The sequence below is a fragment of the Hibiscus syriacus genome, unplaced genomic scaffold, assembly GCF_006381635.1.
Source record: "Hibiscus syriacus cultivar Baekdansim isolate YM2019G1 unplaced genomic scaffold, ASM638163v2 tig00110457_pilon, whole genome shotgun sequence".
Taxonomy (NCBI): domain Eukaryota; kingdom Viridiplantae; phylum Streptophyta; class Magnoliopsida; order Malvales; family Malvaceae; genus Hibiscus; species Hibiscus syriacus.
The window spans coordinates 421,581-449,575 of record NW_024062744.1 but is presented as its reverse complement, the minus strand read 5'-3'; the positions used below and the strand labels follow the sequence as shown (position 1 = coordinate 449,575).

Sequence of the window (27,995 nt, the reverse complement as noted above, 5' to 3'; positions counted from 1 at the left end):
TCATCCTTTTGCATTCGGTCATACTGTCAACATTTAAAATTTGTCATCAATTTAAAGTTCTTAAATACTTTAATCCAATTACTATTTCAACAATAATAACAAAAAGACATTGATACTTACTAGAAGTACATATATCTACCCTTTGGTCGCTTTCGAGTCTCAACCTCAATTTCAAAATCATCTGCGCCACCAACAATTTTTCCACCCATTGACTCCATTTTTCCTTCATATATCAGTTTACGCAAATCAAATCAAATACTTGTTACATACACTTTATTCAATATACAAATATAGATAACTACTCTTATGGTAAAACAATTTTCTTCAAAAGAATTTGAATGGCCGCTACAAAATGTGTCGGCACATTTATACAACCTAAAATATCATTTTCTACCTATAATATTATATATAGGTATCCATATTTATTTTCTACCTATATTATTATATAATCGGTCTCAAATCCTTCTTGGCTTCAATTTAAAATCCTCAAACCAAACAAAAAAACCCTTAATCCCTATTTCCTTCAAACGAATGGGAACACTCAATACTCCAAGTATCGGCACATTTATACAACCTATAATATCATTTTCTACCTATAATATTTAATAAAAGTATCGATATTTATATTTTACCTAGAATATCACTTTCTACCTGTAATTGGTCTCAAATGATTCTTTACTCCAAAACCCCAAACAACACATAAAAATTCTATTTCCGATTACTGTAATAATAAAAAACTAGGGTTTCGACAACGTACTTTTCGATTCAACTACAACAACAAATAAACAAACTTCGCTTTAGAAACGCCTTCTGAAATGCAGCAACAATTACGCTTCGATTTCAAAAACTCGTCCGTTCTATCTATTTTTCAGAGGATATTTAACTATGCCCTTTATATTTTCACCGGATATGTTAGTTATATTTAATCGATACAACTACAAAAGTGTCGATACTTTTATGTCATGTGTCGATACTTTCGATAGTATAATTACCTATTTCTTTGAAAGTATCGATAATTTATTACGCGTACTTATTAAAATATCAGCACTTTCAATATATCCGGTAACATTTTACCGGTTTTGTCATTTCGAGATCGATTTTGTCATATTTTTACCTGTTATATCGTTATGGATCGATACATTTTTATAAAGTATCGACACTTTATAGGCGCTAAAACTGCTTCTCATTTAAATTCAATAAGTGTCGATACTTATATTAAAGTATCGACACTTTCAATATATTTGGTCGCTCTATACCGGTTTTGTCTTTTAGAGACCGGTTTTCTCATATTTTTACATGTTATATCGTTGTAGATCGATACATTGTTATAAAATATTGACACTTTATAGGCGCTAAAACTGCTTCTCTTTTAAATTCACAAAGTGACGATACTTATATTAAAGTATCGACACTTTCAATATATTCGGTCGTTCTATACCGGTTTTGTCATTTAGAGACCGGTTTTGTCATATTTTTACCTGTTATATCGTTGTGGATCGATACATTGTTATAAAGTATCAACACTTTATAGGCGCTAAAACTGATTCTCTTTTAAATTCACAAAGTGTCGATACTTATATTAAAGTATCGAGACTTTCAATATATCCAGTAGCCCTTTACCGGTTTTGTCCTTTAGAGACCGATTTTGTCATATTTTTTCTTGTTATATCGTTATGGATCGATACATTTTAATAAAGTATCGACACTTTATAGGCGCTAAAACTGCTTTTCTTTTAAATTCACAAAGTGTCGATACTTATATTAAAGTATCGACACTTTCAATATATCCAATAGCGCTTTACCGGTTTTGTCTTTTCGTGACCGGTTTTGTCATATTTTTCTTGTTATATTGATGTGGATCGATACAGTTTTATAAAGTATCGACATAAACCGACAAGCTAAGTTTGCCGGTTTCCAAATTTTTTAATATTTCTTCATGCTTTAGACCTAATACATTATTATTACTCAATATTTCCGGTAGCGCTAAACCAAATTTATTAAATATCTTTTAATATATCCAGTAACGCCGTATATTAACCATATATTAGACCGCATTTCCTGAGACAATCCCCGCATATTCGCATACGTAATACTGTTACATCATATCTTGTTAAGCCGAGCAAATCCTTGCCTTCTTACAACATAATTAAGGAAAACGGTGAATGGAATCGGAAAAAGAAAATACACCTAACTGTTGGGTGTTAGGGTCAAGTAGGTGACTGTAGCAAATATTTATAATTTTGGTGACACTCAAATTTATATAAATAAAAATAAATTAACATCGAACAAGGAAGGTGTATAGTGCAGTAGTTTAGGCTTAATAGTAGGAAATACAAATAATGAAGAATGGTATTGGTGTAAAACTCTTAGGAATAAAATGGCTGTCCCTTCTTCTCATATATATGGGGTAAAGGGAAGGTAAGATAGTAGGCTACCCCCAACACCAGGTTGAGAGCAGCTTCCGTAAGAGACCTCCGAATTATGAAATGCCCTCCGTGGTATAAGAAAAGCATCTAAAGTGATGGCCATCAGACAACGTGAGGAGAAATTCTGAATGGCTCACCTAAATTTAGAGAATGGTATAGAGAATATGTTATCTGAAAGAATACCATTTATATTTTGGTGTTTGATGCAAATAGTTTATAAATTTTATTATTTTCAATATGATCTCTAAATCATATGAATTATTCTAGAAATATTCTTAACACCCTTTAATGGTTGAAAAGTAAAATTCCAACGTTGAAATATTACATCGATAACCACATCAGAAGTGCGAGGAATCTTAATTTCTAAGATTAATTATCTGTAAGGTTCCTATATATTTTTTTCTTTCAATAATTGGGGTGATTATAAAGTAATATATCAGAATCTTTTTAATCTATTTACAACGCTTATATATCATACAATTGATTCCTTTCTACATCAAATAACATTAATTTACAACAAGGAAGGGATCCCAGATTTTAATGAAAAGGCATGCATAATAGCTTTTCCAACAGCTAGGGTTTAGTTTTTATAAAAATTAATTACGTAAATGACGCATTCCAACTTTCCAATCACAAAGTTCCAAGTGTGGAAGCAATAAGGTTCTTTCAAGGCAATAGATTAATCAGGTTTACGAAACCAATAGTTTCTTTAATAGTTTAAGATTCTTACAAAATAGTATTTGATTATATATATATTTGAAAAAAAGGAGTTAACAAAACCATTACATATCAGCAGCTTCCTAGTACATCAGCATCCACCATATCGTGGACTTCCTGCTGTACCTGATGAAATAGTTGGTTCCACTGAGGGTCTCCCCAAGCCATGTTCACTAATCCATCAGCCACCCTGTTACTTTCTCTTGGAACAAAACGGAACTGGAGGCGCCAATCACGACTAATCAAATCACGCAGATGCAGTATAAGAGAGGAGGATCCTGCATTCTCCATCTTCCCTTCCAAAATACCCAAAGCTTCCTTACAATCAGTTTCGACAACAACCCGTCGATATCCCTGCTCCCACGCCAGTGAAAGACCGACATAGATTCCCCAAATTTCAGCCGAAAAAGCCGAGTAAATGCCAATGCGCTTCGCAAATCCCACGATCCATTCTCCATTTTGATTCCGTAACACCCCTCCACAAGTTGCTAGACCCGTTGAGGATTGCCGAGCACCATCCGAATTAACTTTTATCCATGGATCCTGTGGGGGTAACCAAATGTTGCTTCAATCATCTCCTTGCTTAACCTGGTTGTATTTGATTAGAATTTTTTAATTTATTGATAACACATACATATTCTATATACATAATTACTTAAATAAAAAAAATGAAAAAGAAAAAATAACATTTTTTATTAGTTAAGCTACCTATGAATTCACCTCTAGTTTATTTTTAATTATAATATTATTGTTATTATTATTTAATGTCGTATAGTTTTTTTAATTGAAATGTCGTAAAGTTAAATTTATATATAAGCAAATGATTAGACAGGAGTAAGTATTCCGATATGTATCAAAGATGTAAAAAAAATAAAATAAACTAATTAAAAGAGGTGATAACATGTTGACAACATTTGTTTGATTTTGCTCAACACGTCTCTGCTTCTTATAATAAAAAGAAATGTTCCAAAAAAATGTATTTTTATACAGTTGTATTCTTCTAGTATATACAAGTAGGGGCGGGGCTAGCACAGCGAAATGTGCGCGACGGAACAGGGCTCCGGAATAGCAAAGACCTCAAAAAATTAGATTTATTATTATTGTTACAATTAAAAAAACAAACAAAGTATTATGGATCAGTGATAAAATTTTTGGGCTTAAAACCACAAAACCTTAGATCGAATCTTGTTGAAGTCATATATGAAATACCAATAATTAATATTGTGCTACAGCTGTAAAACTTACCTCAATTTTTTTGGATCTAACTCCACTTTTCGAGAAAGGAGCTCATCTTCTTCAATTCACTTTACCAAACTTCAATTATTCATCTTCTCTCGTTAATTCTCATTCCCACTATAGTCATAAATTCCTTACCTTTCTTTAATTAATTAGTTCCGTTAATCTCAATTTTCCAACAACCACACTATTTTTAAGAATTTGCACAGGGCCTCCAACGTTCTAGCCCCGGTACTGTATACAAGCAAACAATGATCGTCAACTTTTAAACTTTAGTTAACAACAAACTGATATTAGGTTATGCTGTCACTACATCAATGGTTAAGAGTTTCTTCTAAGAGATGAAATGGAGTATAACACTTATGATTATTTTAAAACAAAATATATAATTACATTTTTCATTAAAAATGTTCTTAATAATAATTATATTGAAACATCATATTTACATTAATATTTGAATTTGAGTTAAATGATAAAATTATTAGATATATTCATAATGTTTAAATGAATATTAGATTTATCAATCAAATCTATAACATTGTTTAAAAAATTCAAATCTATAATATACAAGTTTGTTTGTTTATTTCCAAAGGTATTTATGTTTAGTTAATGTTCCTTTAAATTTCCAATATCATGCTCATGTTCATTTATGTATTTTTTTTAAAGTGTTGGCATTTATTTGTTTAGCGTTTGCGAACATATCTGTTTAATGTTTGACAATCAACAATATCTTTTTATACTTTTATTTGCAAGTCAATGAAAAATGATAAAACTATACCATTTATCCTTGAGTTATTTAGACTACACAGTTTGAACTTCAAAATTCATTTTTTTAATTTAGTATATATCTTTACTCATATTTAAAATATAAAAAAAAGAAAAAGAAAAAGAGAACCAAGTAAAAGAGTTTGTTCGTGAACATAAACAAATCGAATACTTATTCGTTTATTAAATGAACATAAAAATTATATTTTTATTTATTTATTTAACTTAATAAATAAATATTATACGAACGGTTTACGCATGATTAGTGGAATGTTGAGTTTATTGGTTGATATGAACGCTCTAGTTATGTCCTATGGAGAGTTTATTGGACCACTCTTGCAGATACATTAACGAATGATGATAGGACCAGACATTAGCGTGCTAAGTTGTCCTAATAATCGGCCCAAACAGTCCAAGTTGACCACGATAATCAATTCCGTTCATATCAGTCTTACATTTGTAAGAAATAATTTTTAATTTAAAAAAAATATTTCTAATTTTTAAAGAAAAAAAATAAAAATTTCAGAAAAATATAAAGTTGACATATGTAACTTAACTTTTTTTTAATGGTAGTTATCTATGATAGAGAAAACGTTAACCATCCATTTTTAGCAAAAATTCCTTTAGGAACCAAAAGTTATTTTTTAATTAATTTAAAATAAGTACAAGACAATATCTGTTTAAAGATAATTCTCAACCATTTGTTATTGAACGCTCACATCCCTGACATTCTTAGTGCTCGAACCTGAAACCTTAAGGAATAACAATAATTCTTGTATCACCGAGGTCGCACGATTCTTGTCCAAAAGTCAATTTTAAATATAGTTTAGGCATTTATTTTGTATTAAGCCAAATGAAAAATAAGGAAAAGATAAACACTTGCATTTTCTTAGGGTTTACAAAGTATGCCCAAATATTTCACTCGCATTCATATTAGTCCAAAAATCCCCAAAACCTTCCAATTAAACCGTAGAATTTCATATTTATTCAGTTTATTCCCTAAAATTTAGTTTTAATATCAATTAGGTCTCTGAAATTCAAAGAAATTTGTAACCTCTTATTCGGAGTGTGACATCGTTCTTACGGAGAATTCTACAACCAAATCATCTAACTTTATATAAAATCTTAATTCTAATCGAATTTTTTGACACTCGCTTTGACTTCACATTCCCTTGATGTTCTTTTTCATGGACCCCCAAATTGATTTGAAAGTATCTTTGCAAAGAATTATCTCCAAGGTTGTTTGTGACCATCACTTGCTACCTTGCTGAGATACCAAATGTTTATTTTGGATCCATAGAGAAAATAAAAACACAAGAAAATGTCAAAGAGCAAAATCAACATACACTTAAGTATAAGAGGAATAAAACACACTTCATTTCATCATTCTTATCCTTTTATAAGTTACATTCTAGACTGAAACATCTCGGAACAATCAGTAAACAGGGACTGAAAATTAACAAAACGTTTTTTGAATAGTCCAGGAGAATAACATTTTCTTTAATTACTGAGACTGCTTGATGGGTTAGAATGTAATTTTAGTATTAAGAAAACATAAGTTTAATTATATTCGAACTCATACCCTCTTTAACATAAGATTTACGAGATCAGTATAGTTTAACACAACTTGTACAAAAATAAATGCTATTATTACATTAGTGATATGTTTATTTCATGCCCAATTGTTATTTCTAAAATAGGTTTGGATGCAAACTTTGACTGAGATATACACAGGATGCAATAACCTTCCAAGAACATGTTAAAAACAAAACAAAATTAATTTTTATAAGAAAAATTAACTAAAAAAACTAGTATTAATTATTTTCTTGGAACAAGTTTCGTATGAAATATTCAAATTAAAAGTTTGAAATAAATATGGTAGATTGTCAGCGTCGGCTTCCCCATACTCATTCATTTTCTGTCCATGAAGAATAAAAGAATTATTCATTTTTTAGTGTCAAATATTAAAATTATTCATAAATTTTAAATAAAAATAAAAAATATAAATTTTAGTTAAGTATATATATATAATTTTAATTTGATTTCATTTTTATCATTAAAATTTTTATTAGTATAATATCATTTTAGTTATATATTGCATAAACAAATAATTAAATTTATTTAATATACAAATAAAAATATTTATTTTTAAGTGTGCATAATTAAATTGTAATCAAAGTTTCATGTGGATAATTAAATCACGATCCAAATTTTATGTTCATAATTGAACCAAATCAAAATTTATATATCATATTATACAATTGCTCAAAGATATGCATAGTTTCAATATTTATTTCTTTTATATAATTTGGTATTAGAGTTTCAAAATTTCATAAACACTTCTAATCCATTTTCATGTATTTAATTTATTTAAATATCGATTTAAAATATATAACAACAAACCACTCTTAAAACTAAAAAAATCTTTATTATCAACCTATTAAATAATTATAAATAACAAATATTGACCAATATTAAATAAATATAATATTAAATATATCCATAATTAATCAATAAACTTACATGTACAAGCCGCATCATCACTGCTCTCCGCCTCTCCCTGACTTGGCAACGAGACAACTTCAAACGTACGTCCATTTCCCCCTAGCTTTATAAGTAGCCAAAGTTTACTCGTTTTCTTTTCCATTAAATTTTTCTCTTTTAATATTCATTGACTTGCTCTCTTTATATACCTCTTGTCTTCCTCTTATTCTTCATCATCGGTACTATCTTTATTCTCTTAATTTCATTTAAAATTTAACATGAATTATTCGGATTCAGATTTATCCAAGAGTGGATTACTTAGGAAAGAACTTCAGGGCCCTCGCCCAACGCCTTTGAAGGTCCGTAAAGATTCGCACAAGATCAAGAAACCGCCATTGGCACCGCAACCATCGCAGCAACAACAAATACGACCTCCGGTGATCATCTACACCGTGTCACCAAAAGTGATCCACACAAGCCCTAGCGGGTTCATGAACCTAGTTCAACGCCTTACGGGCACCACATCATTATCCGATGATCAAACCGGCACTGCAATCTCTCCAGCAGCAAGACTCGCCGCAATAGAGAAGACAAAATCCCCAGAAGGAAAAAGAAAGCAACAAATTAACGAAGAAAACTTAGAGCTTGTTCAAGGCATGGAGATAGAGATGAATCCTGGAGTGGAAAGAGCAAATCTGTTTCCAGGAATACTATCTCCAGAGCCAAGTTCACTGCATCCAATATCACCCATCTTCTTCTCACCGCCGTCTGATCCAAACTCCATCAGTTTCTTCGATGATTTGAGTAGGTTCATGCACAGTCCTTCAAGCTTTAATATTCCACCAAACTATTTAATACCATCTCCTACTACTCCATCCATAGACCTTTTCAACAATTTATTTAACCTCTAGAAAGATTTTGAAGTTTAAATTCTTTTAAGTTTGATTTACATGAATTTGTAAACACCAATGGAGATGTTTGTGTGTGGATTGCTATTTGCTGCAACTTGAGCTGATGATGGTGGTGGAGTATTAAAGTGGAAATTTGTTTAATGTGTTGGTAGGTTAGCAAGTTGTATACTACTAAAATGGCCTTTTTCTCTTTTTTTTTCTATCCAAAATTAATTTTGTGGGCCATATGGCAGCTACTTCTGGTTTGTGATTTATTATTTGTTGTCTTTTAATATGAATTTATTTTGTTTCTTAAAAAACTTACTTTGAAATCAAAGAAACATATGTAATTAAAATTATATCCAAATACATTGTACATTGGCCTATGATGTAATTAAGGAATTAGTAAAAGCAAATTATATCCCTCATCACAAAAATATAACTTCAATGCTTGCTCTCTTTCTTTTTTTCCAATTGGTTGGACTTAACCTTGTCATTCCCATTCGACGAATTCCCAAGACTATTACCAGTTGATAGCTTCCTGTTCCCACTCGAAGATTTTCCTTCACCGTCATCCAACTGCTTCTCATCGTCTCCCTCTCTATTTTCATTGTCTCAGGGCTTGGAAGACTTGGTTTTGGTCGACTTATTTTCACCAAACTTGGTCAACGACTCAATAAAAGCTATACAATTCAAAAGATTCAATAACAACTATACAATTCCAAATACTCAATGTAACACCCCGAATCCTGGGTTAGTAGTTCAGGTCAACCCCAAGCCCAATTGAGCCATTGGACCTTATATTATAGTTGGATCAAGTTATTGTTTGTGGACTTCAGTTAGGTCCCAAGAGAGTTGTTGTTAGGGGATGTGTAAATTATGAAATAAGAGTAAAGGGACTAAAAGTGTAGTTTACCCATAGTCATTTTGGAAGCTGAAAATCCCTCCATATTTTATGTTTTCAATGTGAAACAAAACCCCTTACACAAGTCACAAAACACTCTTCCTATTTTCTCATATTTCTCTCTTCTTCATTCTTTCTTAAAGTGAAGAATTTAGAGAAAATCAAGCTTATTTGAGTGAAGCCAAGGTAAGATTTCAACTCCTTATTCTTCAAGCTTCAATATAAGCTCAATTTCATTAGTTTTTATGCATAGAACCAAAAATGGGTTTGGAGAGGGTTGTGAGAATATATGGATTCTAGCTATGTTTTGATTATTAAGGAGTTATTTAGAATGTATCCAACATTTTCTTCCCTTGTTTAGTGAAGAAAGTGGGAGAGAGTTCCAAATCAAAAGGCAAAGAAAAGTTGAGCATTGGTTGAGTTAAGGATAGTTCTAGCCACCAAGTAAGAAAGGTAACACCTGTACAACTCTTCTATACTCTTAGTGAGTCATTACAAGTTTAAAATAGTTTAAATGGTTGTGTTGAGCATGATAAACATTTCCATGGTGAAATTCTTGTGTTAGAGTTATAAATGTGTTTAAAACCTCTATTATGACCCTTGTTGATCAAATAAAACTTTAAGCATGTTTGGGGACCTCACTAGGGGCTTTGGGATTGAGATTATAACATTTTAGTATGTGTTTTATGACTTCTGCAGGTAGAGTATCGATACTTGTTCTTCATTTTAGGCAAATTCTTGAGTTTCTAGGCAAGAGTATCGATATTCTTTCAAGAGTATCGAAACTTTAGGTCATAGTTTCGAAACTATTATAGAGTTTCGAAACTGGGCAGAACAAAATGTTTAAAAGTATCAATACTTATATAAAGTATCGAAACCATTGCAGAAGTATCGATACTCTTGGGCTAGTATCAATACTTTCAGTCTATTTTGGTAAAATTATCAATTTTTAAGGGAATTAGACTCGATGTACCCCAACACTTCATTATATCATCAAATAAGACTATAATTGAGAATATTAATGATATTAATTACACTTAGAAACAAGATTCAATTAGGATGACATAAAAATAACCTTGGATGATGTTTAGAAAGCGATCAGGACACTCGAGTTCCTTAAGAAAATGCTAGCATTATCAAAAGTATAGTTTCAGTCCAGATATATACTTACGTAGTGCGCAAGGCTCTTAAAGCTAACTAGCTTGGGCGCAAGGTCCAACACTCAAGGATTGGGCTAGTCGAGGGGGTTAACTGATGTATAGATTCCGAGCAACCAACCTCGGAAGACTAGAGGGGTGTGTGATTTCCGAGATGCAGAACCCTCAGCCGCACCATCATGTCTACCATAGAGTAGAGAGTACAGTATACGAGTATACTCACAATTTTAGTTTATCAGTTAGTTGGAGCATGTCACGAACACTTTTAGTATGACTTAGTTGTTAGTGTCACACTGGGCTAGTTAGGTCAGCGTTTGGAATTTGTTTCGTTACACAAGTTAGTCGAGGAGCAGTTTGAGGACTTTTTGACAGCAGTGATCCATACCCAAATAGTGCAGAGTACTTCGTGAGTTCATCTTTAGAGGGCATGTATAATTGTAAACCCCAGTTTGTTTATTTTTATAAGTCGTAACTCATTTTAGACTATGGTATATATGATTTAAATATTATTTTAGGAGCTCCTAATGTAAACTATTTTATTTAAATTGTAGTTGATTTATCTTAGCATGAGTGATTACAAATGGTCATTTTTAAAAATGGAAAAACTCAAAAGAAAATTTTGGTTAGCCACTCCAATGGTTCCGCGTGGTATTTTGACCGGTTGATTGTGTGTCGTACTGGTTTAGGGTGTTATATTTAGTTGTATCAGAGTGTCAGGTTTAGACGTTCCTAGGACATGTAAGTCAGAGTCAGTAAAAGTTTATGAGTATACATGCCTTTAGAGATGTAAAAAGTACTTCTTCTTTTGAAATAGTAATAGTAACTCCTCGTATTGTTACATTTTCAGAGTTAGATATGGATGAGAGCCCATGTCATAGTCAAAAGGGTAGATACGAGAGTACAGCTTCCCTCGTGGGCGATATCGGTGATGATTTTATTCCTGAGATAGGTTTTGAGGAGCCCAAAGATGTTGTAGTTGAGGAGGCAACTTTATTTAGGGAGATGACAGCTACCTGAGGAACATAGCTAGAGCCTTACCCAGGACTCCAGTAGCCCTACCTAGTCAGACATCCCCGCCAGCCCCACCTGTCGTAGCTTCACAAGAGTCCATTGTTGAGAGGCTCCGGAGGTATCAGACCAAATACTTTTTCAGTTCAGGAGATGACAACCTAGTAGCGGCTGATCAGTGGATAAGGGAGACTCAGAGGACCCTTCGTCAGCTATACCTTACTTCCGAGGGTATGCTAGAGTGTGTTACCTCATTGTTGAAGAGTGACGCAATTGACTGGTGGGATATAGTCGAGATGTTTATGGAGCCAAAGTGACCTATATAGGATTAGTTTTTGGATGAGTTTCGTTAGAAGTATGTAGGTGAGGCTCACATGGATGAGACGAGGGATCAGTTTTTACAGTTAAAGTATAGAGACCACTTTGTATTTGAGTATGAGGTAGAGTTCATTCGACTCAGTCGGTATGCACCAGAGTTAGTATGGTCGGAGCATTTTCACTATAAGAGGTTCAAGGAGGGCCACCTCCATGATATCCTTACCCATGTATCTGCCAATCCTCCCAGAGTTTTTATTGAGTTGGTCTGCCAAGCCAAGGCCTTGGAGAGGGTGCTGGGGAGAGGAGCTACAGTTGCGAGTTCTACTCCCAGTTAGGTAGGTTATGGGAGTTGTAGAGTCATCTGGACTATCATAGTCATTGAAAAGAGTACGAGACTCTCGTGGTTCTTGGAGAGCCTCACCGGTCTAGTCTAGCAGACCAGCCTATTAGGCAAGAAGATAAGGTGGTAGGTCTGATCATCATAGGAGATCGTTGGTCACTACCTTAGTAGCAAGCTCTAGAGGTTCGTCGAGGGTACAGTCTCAGCCTGTTTGCTTAGTTTAAGACTGAAAGCATGCAGGGGTATACCGTCAAGGGTCCAAAGATTATTTTAGATATGGTTCTTTAGACCATTTTATCAGAGAGTACCAAGAGGCTCGAGATACGATACTAGCTGCGATGCAGAGGTCAACTCCTATATTTCATAGGGGTAGAGGATCTAATAGGGGTAGTAGCTCATCATTTAGTCAGACTGATAGAGGTGCGGGCTAATCAGGGGACAATGTAGAGCCTAGAGATCTTGCTCGAGGATTACGATGCATCATATGTTATGTCAGGTACTTTAATAGTGTTTTTCTCTTCCAGTTGTTGCGTTAATCACTCCAAGATCTAGCCATTCCTATATCTGTTATGATCTAGCTCAGGATCAGAGTATCCCATTCGAGAAACTTAAGATAGGGTTCAGAGTATCTAGCCCTTTAGGATTAGATGTCCTAGTGGATAAGGTCTATCGTAGATGCCTTATTGAAATTCAAGGTGAAACCTTCCCCGCGACCTTATGGAGCTACCTTTCAGAGAGTTTGATCTAATTTTGGGCGTGGACTGGTTGTCAGAGCATGATGTAAGGTTGAGGTGCAAGCTTCGACAGCTTAAACTCAGGAAAGAGGATAAGACGTAGATTGTGATGTTTGGAGAAAAACCCAAGTACGCAAGGATTGTGTCGGCTCTTAAAGCTTAAAGGATGTTGAATTGGGGTTATGAAGCCTTCTTGGCTCATGTAATCGATACCAGAGTAGCAGTTCTGTGGATTGAGGGCATCCGAACTGTTAGAGACTTTTTTGACATTTTTTTGGATGAGTTATTAGGTTTACCACCGGATCGAGAGTTAGAGTTTGACATTGAGGTAATGCCAAGATCCGCTTTGGTGTTCATTGCTCCTTATCACAAGGCACCGATGAAACTAAAAGAGCTGAAAGTTCAAATCTAGGAGTTGCTAGAGAAAGCTTTTATCCGTCCAAGTATCTCACCGTGGGGAGCATCGATTCTCTTCATTAAGAAGAAATATGGGTCAATGCGGTGGTGCATCGATTACCAACAGTTGAACAAGTTGACTATCAAGAACCGTTATCCCTTACCTAGAATCGATGACCTTTTTGACCAGCTCAAGGGCACATGCATCTTCTCCAAGATCGACTTGAGATCTAAATATTATCAGTTAAAGGTCAAGAAGTAGATATAACAAAGATGGCATTCAAGACAAAATACGTTCACTATAAGTTCCTGGTAATGCCGTTTGGACTCACCAATGCCTCGGTAGCATTCATGGATCTCATGAATAAATTTTTTCACTCGTATTTGGATCAGTTTGTGGTGGTTTTCATAGATGATATTCTAGTGTATTTGCAATCATAGGATGAGCATGAGTGACACCTTCGTATAGCTCATTAAACCCTTCGAGACCGTTAGTTGTTCGCTAAGTTTGGAAAGTACGAGTTTTGGTTGTCTGAGGTTTCATTTTTGGGACATGTAGTAGCAGCGGATGGTATCCATATTGAACAATAGAAAGTTCAAGTAGTTATTGAGTGGGAGCCACTAAGAGTGTAACTAAAGTACGCAGTTTCTTAGGTCTCACGGGCTATTATCGTCGTTTCGTAAAGGGTTTTTTAATGATAGTCACTCCGATGACAAAGTTGCTTTAGAAAGGTCTACCATTTGTGTGGGGTGAGAAACAATAATATAGTTTCGAGCAATTGGAGACTTTGTTGACCCAAGCCCCAATCTTAACCCAGCCTGAGTCAGGAAAGGAATTTACCATGTATAATGATGCTTCGTTAAATGGCTTAGGATACGTGCTGATGCAAGGATTGAAAGGTAGTAGCGTATGCATCTCGTCAGCTCTAGTCTCACGAATAGAATTACCCCACCTATTATTTAGAGCTTACTGCGATTGTTTTCGCAATCAATATTTGGAGACATTACTTGTTTGGGGGAAAATGTCACATCTTTATATATCATAAAAGTTTAAAGTATTTGCTTACCCACAAGGAGCTAAACTTGAGGCAGCTTAAGTGGGTAGAATTGCTTAAGGATTACGATTGTGTTATCGATTGTCACCCCTGGAAATCAAACGTTATAGTGGATGCGCTAAGCCGAAAGTCGATGTCATGGAGCTTTATTAGCGTACCTGAGTATATCCAGTGATGGAGGTTTATTAGCTGAGTTTCGAGTATAACCCGAGTTAGTGAGTGAAATCAAGAGAGTTCAAAGTTCAGACAGTCACCTAAGAGCTCAGATAGAACAAGTTCGCCAAGGTGAGGCCCCATGGCTCGAAATGCAAGATGATGATGTATTGTAATTTAGGGGTCATTTATGTGTGCCTGCTGTTGAACAGTTGCATAGTAAGATCCTTCATGAAGCTCATTGTAGTCCGCTTTATATCCATCCTAATAGAAATAAGATGTATCAAGAGCTTCGACCTTTATACTTTTGGTCGGGTATGAAAAGAGAGGTTTCTGAGTTTGTAGCAAAATGTTTGGTATGCCAACAGGTTAAGGTAGAACATCAGGTTCCCTCAGGGTTACTCCAGCCGATTCATATATCGTAGTGGAAATAAGAAAGAGTAACGATGGATTTCGTGATTGGGTTACCGATGATAAGGCGCAAATATGATGTTGTGTGGGTAATAGTAGATATGTTGACCAAGTCTGCTCATTTCTTACTGGTTCAAATAGACTTTACCTTAGAGACTAGTGCATCTGTACATTCACGAGATAGTGAGGTTGTATAGAGTCCCAACTTCAATTATCTCAGATAGATACCCTAGATTCACTTATCGGTTTTAGAAAGCTCTTCACAGTTCCCTAGGTACCAATCTTTATTTCAGCACCACATTTCACCCTTAGACAGACGGTCAGTCAGAGCGTTTTATTCAAATTCTTGAGAATATACTTAGGTGTGTTATTACGAATCTTGAGGGTAGTTGGGAAGATCACCTACCACTGGTGGAGTTCGCGTATAATAACAGTTATAAGTCAAGTATTCAGATGGCTCCATACGAAGCTCTATATGAACACAAGTGTAGAACTCCTCTTTGCAAGATTTAGGTTAGTGAAGAAAAAATAGTAGGACCAGTTCTGATCTGAGAAACTGAAGAAAAGTTCAGAGTGATTCAAAGTAGACTTAAAGAGGTTTCAGATAGGCAGAGATCGTATGCAGATTTGAAACGTAAGGAAATAGAGTTCAAAGTAGGAGCCAATGTATTCCTTAAGGTGTCCCTGTTGAAAAAGGTACTTCGATTTGGATGCAAATAAAAGTTGACTTCACGTTTCATCAGTCCTTATGAGGTGCTTGAGAGAATAGGACCGATATATTATAGTTTAGCCTTACCACCAGAGTTAGAGTGCATTCATAATGTGTTCTATGTATTCATACTCCGAAGATATCGTTCTGACCCATCGCATGTCCTATCTTTAAAACAAGTCGAGTTAAGCCCTGACATGTCTTATGAGAAGGAACCGATAAGAATTCTAGCCAAGAAAGTGAAAGAGCTGAGAAAAAAAAAGATCCCTTTGGTAAAAGTACTTTGGATGAATCATAGGGTCGAAAAAGCTACTTGGGAAATCGAGGAAGATATGAAGCTTTAGTATCCTTATCTTTTCTATCCAGGTAAATTTTGAGGACGAAATTTCTTTTTAAGAGGGGAGAGTTGTAACGCCCCGAATCCTGGGTTAGTAGTTCGGGTCAATTTGAAGCCCAAAGTTGAGCCATTGGACCTTATATTATAGTTGGACAAAGTTGTTGTTTGTGGACTTCAGTTAGGGCCCAAGAGAGTTATTGTTTGGGGATGAGTAAATTATTAAATAAGAGTAAATGGACTAAAAGTGAGTTTACCCATAGTGATTTTGGAAGATGAAAATCCCTTCATATTTTATGTTTTCAGTGTGAACCAAAACACCTTACACAACTCACCAAACACTCTTCTTATCTTCTCATATTTCTCCCTTCTTCATCATTTCCTAAAGTGAGGAATTTAGAGAAAATTCAAGCTTAGTTGAGTGAAGCCAAGGTAAGATTTCAACTTCTTATTCTTCAAGCTTCAATATAAGTTCAATTTCATTAGTTTTTATGCATAGAACCAAAAATGGGTTTTGAGTGAGTTGTGAGAATCTATGGATTCTAGCTATGATTTGGATATTAAGGAGTTAGTTAGAATATATCCAACCTCTAGATAGATTAGTAATCCATTTTCTTACCTTGTTTAGTGAAGGAAGTGGGAGAGAGTTCCAAATCAAAATGCAAAGAAAAGTTGAGCATTGGTTGAATTGAGGAGAGTTCTAGCCATAAAATAAGCAAGTTAACACCTTTACAACTCTTCTATAATCTTAGTGAGTAATTAAAAGTTCAAAATAGTTTAAATGGTTGAGTTGATCATGATAAACATTTCCATGGTGAAATTCTTATGATAGAGTTATAAATGTGTTTAAAGCCTCTATTATGACCATTGTTGATCAAATAAAAATTTAAGCATGTTTGGGGACCTCACTAGGGTCTTTGGGATTAAGAATATAGTATTTTAGTATGTGATTTATGACTTATGCAGGTAGAGTATCGATACTATAGGGATAGTATCGATACTTGTTCTTCATTTTGGATAAATTCTTGAGTTGCAAGAGTATCGAAACTTTAGGTCATAGTTTCTAACTCCTATAAAGTTTCGAAATTGGGCAGAACAAAATGTTTAAAAGTATCGATACTTATATAAAGTATCGAAACTATTGCAGGAGTATCGATATTCTTGGGCTAGTATCGATACTTTCAATCTGTTTTGGGAAAATGTCATGTTTTAAGGGAATTAGACTAGAGGTACCTGAACACTTCATTATATCATCAAATAAGACTGCAAGTTAGAATATGAATGATATTAATTACACTTAAAAACAAGATTCAATTAGGATGACATAAAATAGCCTTGGATGATGCTCGGGAAACGATCAGGACACCCGAGTTCCTTTATAAAATGCTAGCATTATCGAAAGTATAGTTTCAGTCTGGATATATCCTTAGGTAGTGCGCGAGGCACTTAAAGCTAAGTAGCTTGGGCTTAAGGTCCAACACTCAAGGAGTGGGCTAGTCGAAGGGGTTAACCGATGTAGAGATTCCAGGCAACTATCCTCAGTAGACTAGAGGGGTGTGTGATCTTCAATATGCAGAATCCTCAGTCGTACCATGATGTCTACCATAGAGTAGAGAGTGCATTATACGAGTATACTCGCTATTTCAGTTTATCACTTAGTTAGAGCATGTCATAAACACTTTTAGTATGGCTTAGTTGTTAGCTCAGAGTTTGGAATTTGTTTCCTTACGCAGGTTAGTCAAGTAGCAGTCCGAGGACTTTTTGACAGCAGTGATCCAGACCCAGATAGTGTAGAGTACGTCGCGAGTTCATCTTTAGAGGGCATGCATAATTGTAAACCTCGATTTGTATATTTTTGTATGTGTCGTAACTCATTTTAAACTATGGTCTGTATGATTTAAATATTATTTTGGGAGCTCCTAGTATAAACTATTTTATTTAAATTGTAGTTGATTTATTTTAGCATGAGTGATTACAAATGATCATTTTTTTAAAAACGAAAAAATTTAAAAGAAAATTTGGTTAGCCACTCTGGTGATTCCGTGTGGCATTTTGGTCGGTCAACTGTGTGTCGTACTGGTTTAAGGTGTTGCACTGGTTTAAAGTGTTGCACTCAAGGCCCCTCTTTATTATAAGTATTGATTGGACCATGATGTAACACCCTCGATTCAATATAGTAGAAAATGAAGTCGAAGAAATCACATTGATTGATCGATACTTAATCAGACTTGAATTAGAATCAAATTACATCCAACAAGCATTAAATACCAAATAAGCAAGTCACATAAAAGGGTTTATACTTCTATATAAATATAACCCAATCAAAGTTATGCTTTAGCACAAAGATTATACTTCATTATCCATATTAGTATATTCTAACCCCTTTCTATATACAAACAAAAAAATATATGCTAATACTCATCTAATGCATTTATATAATGCCATGAACTAAAACTAAGGCATATCAACCATGCTCAATCATAACAAGGGCATACAATCTACTAATGCAATTGATTTACTCCTATATGCACTCATATACATTATCCAATCAATTATTTAATACTCACTACAAGAAAATATACCTTTAATGACACACGAACGATGACACACGATAATTTATGACTTGCAAAACATGTGTGTCATAAAAAAATGTCATGTTTCTTAAAATCTGAACGATTTATGACTTACAATAATGTGTGTCATATTTAATAGTCATAATCCAAAAAATTTGCAAAAACACGGAGTACACTTTTAATTGTGTGTCATCTGTAAAAGTCGTCTTTTAATTTCACCCCCAATAATTTTCATCCTACAAAAGTCGATCTCCTACAAAAGCTGTCAAAACACACAAATTAACCTACAAAGCATGGTTACATATAAACATGGAATTTCAACCTAGAGGCATATAAAAGTTCTTCAAGCAAAGATGACATGCATGTATCATCAAATAACATGCTTTACAATTCTATAGTTCAATTGTAACAAACTGTAACCAAAGGGGACATTAGCTATATATGAATATTTGAATTTTGCCTCATCATTACCAAAGTCTAAATATATAACATCTTTTCGTCTGGTCAAAGAGTGCAACTTATTAAAAAAATTGTGCACAAGTGCTAAAGACTCTATAATATGTCAGTTGTATCTGATATTTAACTAATTGACCATGTACTTAATTTATAAAATATCAAATCAATATTTCTTAACCAATTTATAACATTATTCAAAGGACCTATCATCTCTTACCATCACGTCAATAAAGGATTGATTATAATTTTCAAATTTTAATTACTGAATTTCTTAAAACTTATTTAATTAATTTTTTTAAAAATCTTATTATATAATCATTATTTATTAATTCTTTTAATCGTAAATTAAATTTATACCGAGTGATTAACGTTGACTTTTGATTTACTGAACAATAACTAATTTTAACTATACGATCTCAAATCTAAAATATTTTTTTTGATGAAACAAGTTAAATATGGATACTAAATTAATATGCAAGTAAATATATAGATTATGTCCTTTAAATTTTAAATACACCATTAAATAAATTTTCAAGTGAAAATTTTCTTTTGAAAGAGTTTAAAATTGTTGGCTCTTATGATCAACCGAAAACTGCCAAGAGGAGGTGAATTGATATTTAAAAATCTTAGGTGTGCAAGCAATAAAATTTAAGAATTAGATGCAAGATTTATAGTCGTTCGACTTTCTCGACTAAAGTCTACATCCACTACCTTAGCTCCACACTAAGAATTTCAACAAATTCACTAATTTGTTCTTTCTTTTTCTAGGATCAAGAGTAACATTTATAATTCTATAGTTTTTCAAGGCTAAACTATAATCACTCCCCTTTTACAAAGGATAAGAAATGTAAAAAAGAAACCTTACAAGGTAGGTGTTTACAAAGATTTAAGCTCACAAGAATAAAAACAAAAGATATTCAATTAAGCTCTATACACTTATGTACAAGAGAAAAATGAAGGAAATTTGAATGAAAACTCTTTTCTCTTGATCTCTAAGCTTGGATAGGTGTAGTAATCTTCTTCAAGTGTCCTTGGGATGATTTGATAAGTTAGAATGAGTTACTAGTTGTTTCTAGTCGTTTGGGATGTTTTGGAGCTGTTGGGGATCGAAATAGACGTTACCTACAACTTTTAAGGCACAAGGGATCGATCGTTTTATCAAAGGGATCAATCATTTTTCAAATATTTCGACCATTATACCAAAGGGGTCGATCCTTTTTGGGAAGGGACCAATCCTTTTCCTCGAGGGATCGATCCCAAATTCACTGTTGTCCAATGGATTGATCCTTTTGTAAAAGGATCGATCCCAAACTCACTTCTATCCAAAGGATTGATCCTTTGGTCAAAGGGATCGATCCTTTAAGCCATAAAAGCTTGGAAACATGACTATAAAGTGTGAAAACGATCGAGTATGTTTTGAAAAGGTTCGACTAAGTTTGAAAAACATTTAAAAAATATTTTTAAGTTTTATTTGGATTTTGAATTATTTTTTTGAAGACTTTGAATAAATTCAATTTAGTCAAAAAATCATTTTTCCTTATTTGTTATATCAAAACATAAGTTCTACAATCTCCCACTTTTTGATATAACAAAACCTTTGAAAAATAATTTTTTGCAAAACTCCCCCTTTATAAAACATTTAATGAAAAAGAGACATGTTTTGGAAAGCATTAAAGCTCCCCTTTTTCATTCTTGAAATTGAATTTTTCAAATCTATACTTCTCCCCCTTTTTGTTATATAAAAAATAATTCAAAAATTTATGGTTCAAAATAACAATGGAGAGTAAGTTGAAATTTTAACATTAAAACCATTTGAAAAATCAAAAGCTCCCCCTCAACAAATGTATTCCAAACAAAAATTTGACTTTGAAAGCTTGACATTTAAAAGACATTAAATTTCAACAAAGATGAACAAACATTTTAGTAGCACATGAAATTCAATATATCAAAGTCTAATATACTTTATGCAATTCTAATTGTTGTATTTAAGTGCATGTGCATAAAGTTATCCAAAAATGTTATGCATTTGAAAAATTGATATCAATTGTTAGAGATATATCGTTTGCCGTAAATCACATGTATAAACATTTAAATTAAGGTAAAAAATTAAAATTTGTAAAAACAAAGCATTAAACCCAATTTTGATCAAAATTCATTATGATGAACAAACATTTATGAAGAATCATTAACACTTTAGAAAATGTTAATCACAACACCTTTTAACATACACGAGATAAAAACATAAAATCATTTAAAATCAAAACTCATGCATGCTTAAACCAAATGAGCAACCAATTATGTAAGATAATCAAAATAAGCTTAGAGGTTACCCATTCCATATCAAGTGTGGCTAGAGCATTTGAATATCTTCATTTTTGTCATCATTGCTCCCACACACTTACAAGAGATATTTAATTGGATTTTGGTATCCGAATTGCTTTGGATCATTGAACGTTAGTTTTAAATCCCCTTGATCCCTTAGAAATTCATACTTATCTAATTTTAAGACATTTTCCTTTCTTTAAAGGACAAGTATGTTTCAAATGACCATGAAAATGGCAATGTGAGCATTTTTCCATTTTTAAACGTAATGAGTTAGTTTTAGAAATTAATTCTTTTTCTTTTGTTAAGTTTTCAAGCTTAACTTTCATATCAAAATTTTCTTTTTCTAAATCATTGATTTTGATTTTTGTAAGCTCTAAATCAATTTTCAAAGTTTCATTTTGTTTTTCAAAATCAACTTTTGCTTTCAAAATCAAATCATTTTCAACTTTAAAATTTGAAATTAATTTCTTATATTTGGAATTCATGGTCTCAAATTCCAAATACAACTCATCATAGGCATCTTGTAAGTATTTAAATGAATAAGAATTTGAATCAAAAGAGTTAGAAGTTACCATTGAATATTCTTGAATGACCATGAGACATAGGTTTACTACTTCATCATCAGAGTCTTCTTCATCACTCCAAGCTGCCACAAATGCCTTCTTTTTGCTTGATCACTTCTTCTTTAGGAGATGACATTCATACTTGACATGTCCCGTCTTTTGGCACTCAAAGCATATTGGGGGACCTTTCTTCTTGCTTGATTCATGCTTCTTGTCTTCTTTGGATTTCATGAACCGTTGAAATTTCTTAAAGAGCTTGATCATTTCTTCTTCTTCATCATTTTCTTCACTTGAGGAGCTTTCATGTTGAGCAAGGGATTTCAAGGCAACACCTTTTTCTTTTTCTTTTATTGTTCATTCTCTTCTTATTGTTCTTCCTCATTTTTCATCATCTCATGAGTGAGAAGGGAGCCAATAATTTCATCAAGCGATAGAGTTTTTAAGTTCTCCACTTCAATGATCGTCGTCTTCTTCAATTACCAAGATTTTGGAAGAGAATATATAATCTTCTTAACAAGCTTCTCATTAGGGATGATCACTCCATATCCCTTTTTTCCATCATCTCATGAGTGAGAAGGGAGCCAATAAGTTCATCAAGCGATAGAGTTTTTAAGTTCTTCACTTCAATGATCATCATCTTCTTCAATTACCAAGATTTTGGAAGAGAATATATAATCTTCTTAACAAGCTTCTCATTAGGGATGATCTCTCCATATCCCTTGAGACCACTGAAAATCACAGAAAATCTATTCATCATAGCTTTGATGTATTCATCCAATTTCTTCTTGAAATTCTAGTAGCTATGATTGAAAATACTGATTTTCTCCCTCACTTCATTGGTTCCTTAATGGGTAAATTGGAGCTTGTCCCAAATCTCCTTGGCATTTGAACAATAGGAGACTCTTCCATATTCATCTGGGCCTAATGCATAAAACAAAATGTGCATACTTGGCATTTGAATAATATGAGACTCTTCCATATTCATCCGGGCCTAATGCACAAAACAAAATATGCATAGCTTTAACATTGAGTTGGAACTCTTTCTTCTCTCTTTCACTCCAATATGCCATAGCTCTAGTTGGAGTAGAGTGACCTGTCAAGATTGAGCTCCAAGCATCTAGATCGGTAGCTTGAATGAAGAGCATCATCCTATTCTTCCAATAAGCATAATTTGCTCCATTGAAATAGGATGTCTTGTTAACCGGTTGAGAATCTTCGATGTAGTAAGAGCCGGAGGTTGAAGCCATCTTTATCGGTTGAATGAAAAAATTGATATATCTCTTCTAGGATCTTCACAAAGTTTTTAAATTGTTGATTATGACCCTCTCTGATACCAATTGTTAGCTCTTAAGATCAACCGAAAACTGCTAAGAGGAGGTGAATTGGCATTTAAAAATCTTTGGTGTGGAAGGAAATAAAAGATAAGAATTTGACGCAAGATTTATAGTGGTTCAACTTTCTCAACCAAAGTCTACATCCACTACCTTACCTCCACACTAAGGATTTTAACAAATTCATAAATTTATTTTTTCTTTTTTTAGGCTCAAGAGTAACCTTTACAATTCTCTAGTTTTTCAAGGCTAAACTATAACCATTCCCCTTTTACAAAGGATAAGAAATGTAAACAAGGCATAAGGGATCGATCCTTTTATCAAAGGGATCGATCATTTTTCAAATAGTTCGACCGTTATACCAAAGGGATCGATCCTTTTTGGGAAGGGATCGATCATTTTCCAAGATGAATCGGTCTTTTTGTAACGAGATCGATCCCAAACTCACTGTTGTCCAATGGATCGATCCTTTGGTTAAAGGGATTGATCCTTTGAGCCAGAGAAGCTTGGAAACATGACTTTAAAGCGCGAAAACGATCGAGTATATTTTGAAAAGGTTCGACTAAGTTTGAAAAACATTTAAAAACATATTTTTAACTTTTTTTTGGACTTTGAATAAATTCAATTTAGTCCAAAAACATTTTGCCCTTATTTGTTATATCAAAATATAAGTTCTACAAAAATTAGGTACTCGTATTTTCAGGTACCTGGTTTTTCAGGTAGTATAATTGTTGGCCCGTGACCCGGCCTGTTAAGTTTGGGTACCCTATAGTCGGGTATTTATAAAATTTGGGTACCCACATTTTCGAGACATACATAACTTATCCATCTATTTTTATTTTTATTTATTTTTTAATACGTAAAAATACATAAAAATTTAAAAATTCATTATGCACAATCCATACACATAAATTAGTGATTTGAAGTTAGTTTTTAATATATATATATATATATATATATATATATTAAAGTTTATTTCCAAAATAAAAAATTAAATTTATTAATATCGATCGTGATTTTTTCGAATCTCTTATTTACAAATTAATAAAAACTTTTTATAAAATTTAAAACTTAAAAGTACATAATACAAATCTAAGAAACAAATTAGGGATTTAAATGTAATTTTAAGATAAAAATATTAAGAACCTAAAATAAAAACATAATTTCAACTATATATTAATATGACCGAGTCGAGTACTCGATTATAAAAAAATTCGATCCAAACCTGGTCCAACTGCCCGAGAAAAATCACGGGTAGGGTACCCGAACTGGTAAGGTAATTTTTTTAGAGAATTACCTTTTTTTTAAGTTCGGGTCGGCGGTTCGACAGGTCAGATCAACCTGGTCGAGTATCTTTTAACATTCCTACTTGTGCCGACCAAACCTCTAAATAAAACATTTAAAATCAATATAAATAATTATTAGAGTTAATTACATCACATCTCCTTGAATTATGGCCCTCATTGTAAATTAGTTCCCTAAACTAAGATTATTATTCTGAATTATTCCTCAAACTTTTGAATATTTTACTTTCATCCCTAAACTATGATCTTTATTCTAAATTAGTTCCCAAAATTTTTGAACATTTCAATTTTATCCCAAATTATACGTAATATACTAATCACATCTCTTGTTACTAAAATCCTTTTGTCAAGCTATATTATTATATGTTTGAAGAAAATAAAATTTAGGTTAAACTATGGTTGAAACTGATTACATATTTGGATAAATTTGTGGATGAAATTTGAAGAAATAAAATTTAGGGTCCAATTTACAATTAGAGTCATAATTTGAGGATGAAGTTGTAATATTCAAAAGTTACGGACTAATTTAGAATTAGAGTCATAGTTTAGGGACCAATTTAAAATAAGGGTCATAGTTTGGGGACATATGATGCAATTAATTCTAATTATTAAATAATTTTATTTTTAAAACGTTTTTCTTAATTAGCAGAATATAAATAATAAATTGACCCATAAATTAACATGTCAATTAATTATTGTAAATACTATATTATAAAAAATAAATTTAAAAAATGTTTTTTTCTTAATTAAATAATTATAATAAATATTTTAAATAATTTTAGAGTTAAATTTGAATAATATGATTATTAGACCTTAGAGGGAGATGGAGAAAGATTCTGTCAAAATAGGGAGTTTCATATATTTCTTATACAAGTTACAATGTATTTCATGTTGTTTCAAACTCGGCTCTTGCTGAAATGGCTACACGGTGTCAACCACCCTGATTATCATCATTAGCATTGTTATCTCCCCCCAAGCTCAACGTATCTCCACATTCAGCAAACACACGAGACCGGAGACTCATCGTTGGTCTCGTGGACGGCAAAACCGGAGGCTCCGCTTCAGCTTTGGGAATCCTAGCAGCTTCCTTCACCGTCGGTCTCTTCTAAGGGTTGGGGTGCACACAATAAAGTCCCACCATCAGCATCTTCTCCATCTCCAAAACATTGTACCTGCACAACATTCCTGAATCAGCACCCTCAATCAGTTTCCTTTTCAGCCACAGGTCCCAAACCAGTCAACCAACACGGTTCCATTCTCACCCACAGGCCTCTTTTCCGTAGCCACCTCCAGGACAACCACTCCGAAGCTGTAAACGTCGGTTTTCACGGTCGGAACACTGCTATAAACGTACTCCGGTGCCAGATATCCTATCGTCCCGGCTTGTATCGTACCGAGACGCGCAACAATGTTCATACACTTGGGCTAAACCGAAATCTCCGAGCTTGGGATTGAAGTCGTCATCGAACATGATGTTGCATGTTTTGACATCTCTATGTATTATCTGTCTTTCACATTCTTCATGTAGAAATGAAAGAGCAGAAGCGACCCCGAGAACTACCTTTAATCTCATGTGTCGGTCGAGGCTTTCATTGTAGAAGTACTCATAGACCAAGATAAATTCAGATTCCTCACAACACCATCCTTGAAGATGAACCAAGTTGCAGTGGTTTAGCCAACCGGCCATGACGGAAAACTCTGTTGAAAAGATTACGAGTGAATTCTTTTCCGCTGAACCAATCGAACCGCTTCAATGCCACGGTTCCGGCAGACGGGACATAGCCTTTATAAACAACTGCCGAACCACCTTTTCCGATATTCGGCTCTTGTGAAACCCCATTGTAGCAGATTTTATCTCTGCAAGTGACCAGTACATGGTTGGTTTGAACTTTAGGAATTGCACTTTTGGTCCCTTCTGCCAATCCCCTCTACTTCCTCACCGCAAAGAAACAAAATGGGACTGCTGTTACGAAAGCAACGGATGCAACTAAGCATCCCAATACAACAGCCTTTTTTCCTACCTACAGACTTCTTTTACGAGGGCGATTTTTGAGTGAATCGTCGCGAGAGCACGTCGAGCAAGTACCATTGATCCGATCGACCATAGGCTGGCAATTACCGAATGTTTTGAACCGCCAATGTTCAACAAAGTGCATTGCAGAACCTCTTCCATTAGAAGCAGAGAAGCCTACATGCATATATTCTGTGAATTGGTTGGAAAGGTCAAGTTGGGCAACAAGAACCAGTCTCCGAGGCTTCATCGATGAATAACTAACCCATATCTGGACCAACTTGGCTGAATCTCGATACTCAATCCATGCTGTTATCTTTTTCCCGCTTTTAAGATCAACCCCTTTCGACTTAACATCTACCGAAACGATCGAAACAACCGAGTTTACATCGACGCCGACGTGATTACCATTGAAGTCACCAACCGAAAGATCAAAACTTGTATCGAACTCCACAGCAAAGAAGGAATCTTGAGAGGCTAAGTCGAACTGTGGAAGTCCCATGTGGCCATCGGAGAGGCTGACGGAACTGGCATTGGACGTGATCAAGAAAACGAACATATAGGGTTAGGGACGCTGGAAAAAGAGAAACTCGGAGCCGGAGTCAGCTCTTCCAATATAAAGTAAGAATATTCCTAGGCTTAAAGTAATATAAGATCACGCTGTACCTTATTTTATATATATATATATATATATATATATATATATGTGTGTGTCATATCTGTTGTTAATAAACTAAAACAAATACTTATAATTACTACTACATTGTGATCTCCACCAATATTTTGGTCACTCCCTCCTCTTTAATCGCCTCTTCTTCACTCTCACCTTTAATGGAGTGTTATTTAAATCGTGATTAAAATTGAGGTGATAATATTACTATCTAGTCTAATTAAATGAGACACTAAAATCTTCTAGTAGAGCCAGTTTTTCGAATTTTAATACTTCAAAAAGATAGTATTATAATCCAGACAAATGAAATTAAAAAAATTAAGATTAAGTATGTACATATGTCTAAGACTATAAATAAAATGAGGTAAATTATAAACTCTTCAAAATTAATTTAATTAAAATTTAATAACAATTTATCTCATTCATCACAGTCCTATTCATGCCATTATTCTATTCACGCCATTATTTTGTCCCATGGTATCTGGGTAGATTACATTTGTAAAGGATAATGAAATGTGGCTTAAGAAATTAAAGACAGAAACTTGTGCGCATCGAGTTCATGGTTGCGCATCGAGTTCATGGTGACTTAGCGCTGCACTCACCTGATGCCAAACTGAAAGCCATCGTTTTGTCCCTTTGAATGAAAATTAAAAACATTCCTATTGAATGATATAATACGTTTCATTGAAGTTTTGTGTTCCAACACCTAGATAAGATAAAGATAT

The 27,995-nt window shown here is 33.7% G+C and overlaps 1 protein-coding gene and 1 pseudogene across 1 annotated transcript; one reads left to right on the top strand and one right to left on the bottom strand.

Moving 5' to 3' along the window:
- Positions 1-7,766: 7,766 nt before the first annotated feature.
- Positions 7,767-8,727, top strand: LOC120126302 (protein MKS1-like). The gene has a single exon (XM_039144524.1). The coding sequence runs from the start codon at positions 7,907-7,909 to the stop codon at positions 8,537-8,539; it is 633 nt and encodes a 210-aa protein (XP_039000455.1). The 5' UTR covers positions 7,767-7,906; the 3' UTR covers positions 8,540-8,727.
- A 16,793-nt stretch (positions 8,728-25,520) lies between these two features.
- On the bottom strand, positions 25,521-27,364 carry LOC120126266 (annotated as a pseudogene).
- Positions 27,365-27,995: the final 631 nt, after the last annotated feature.

Excerpts from the sequence above, each read along its gene's own strand:
- LOC120126302 (XM_039144524.1), top strand. The coding sequence starts at position 7,907 with ATGAATTATTCGGATTCAGATTTATCCAAGAGTGGATTACTTAGGAAA.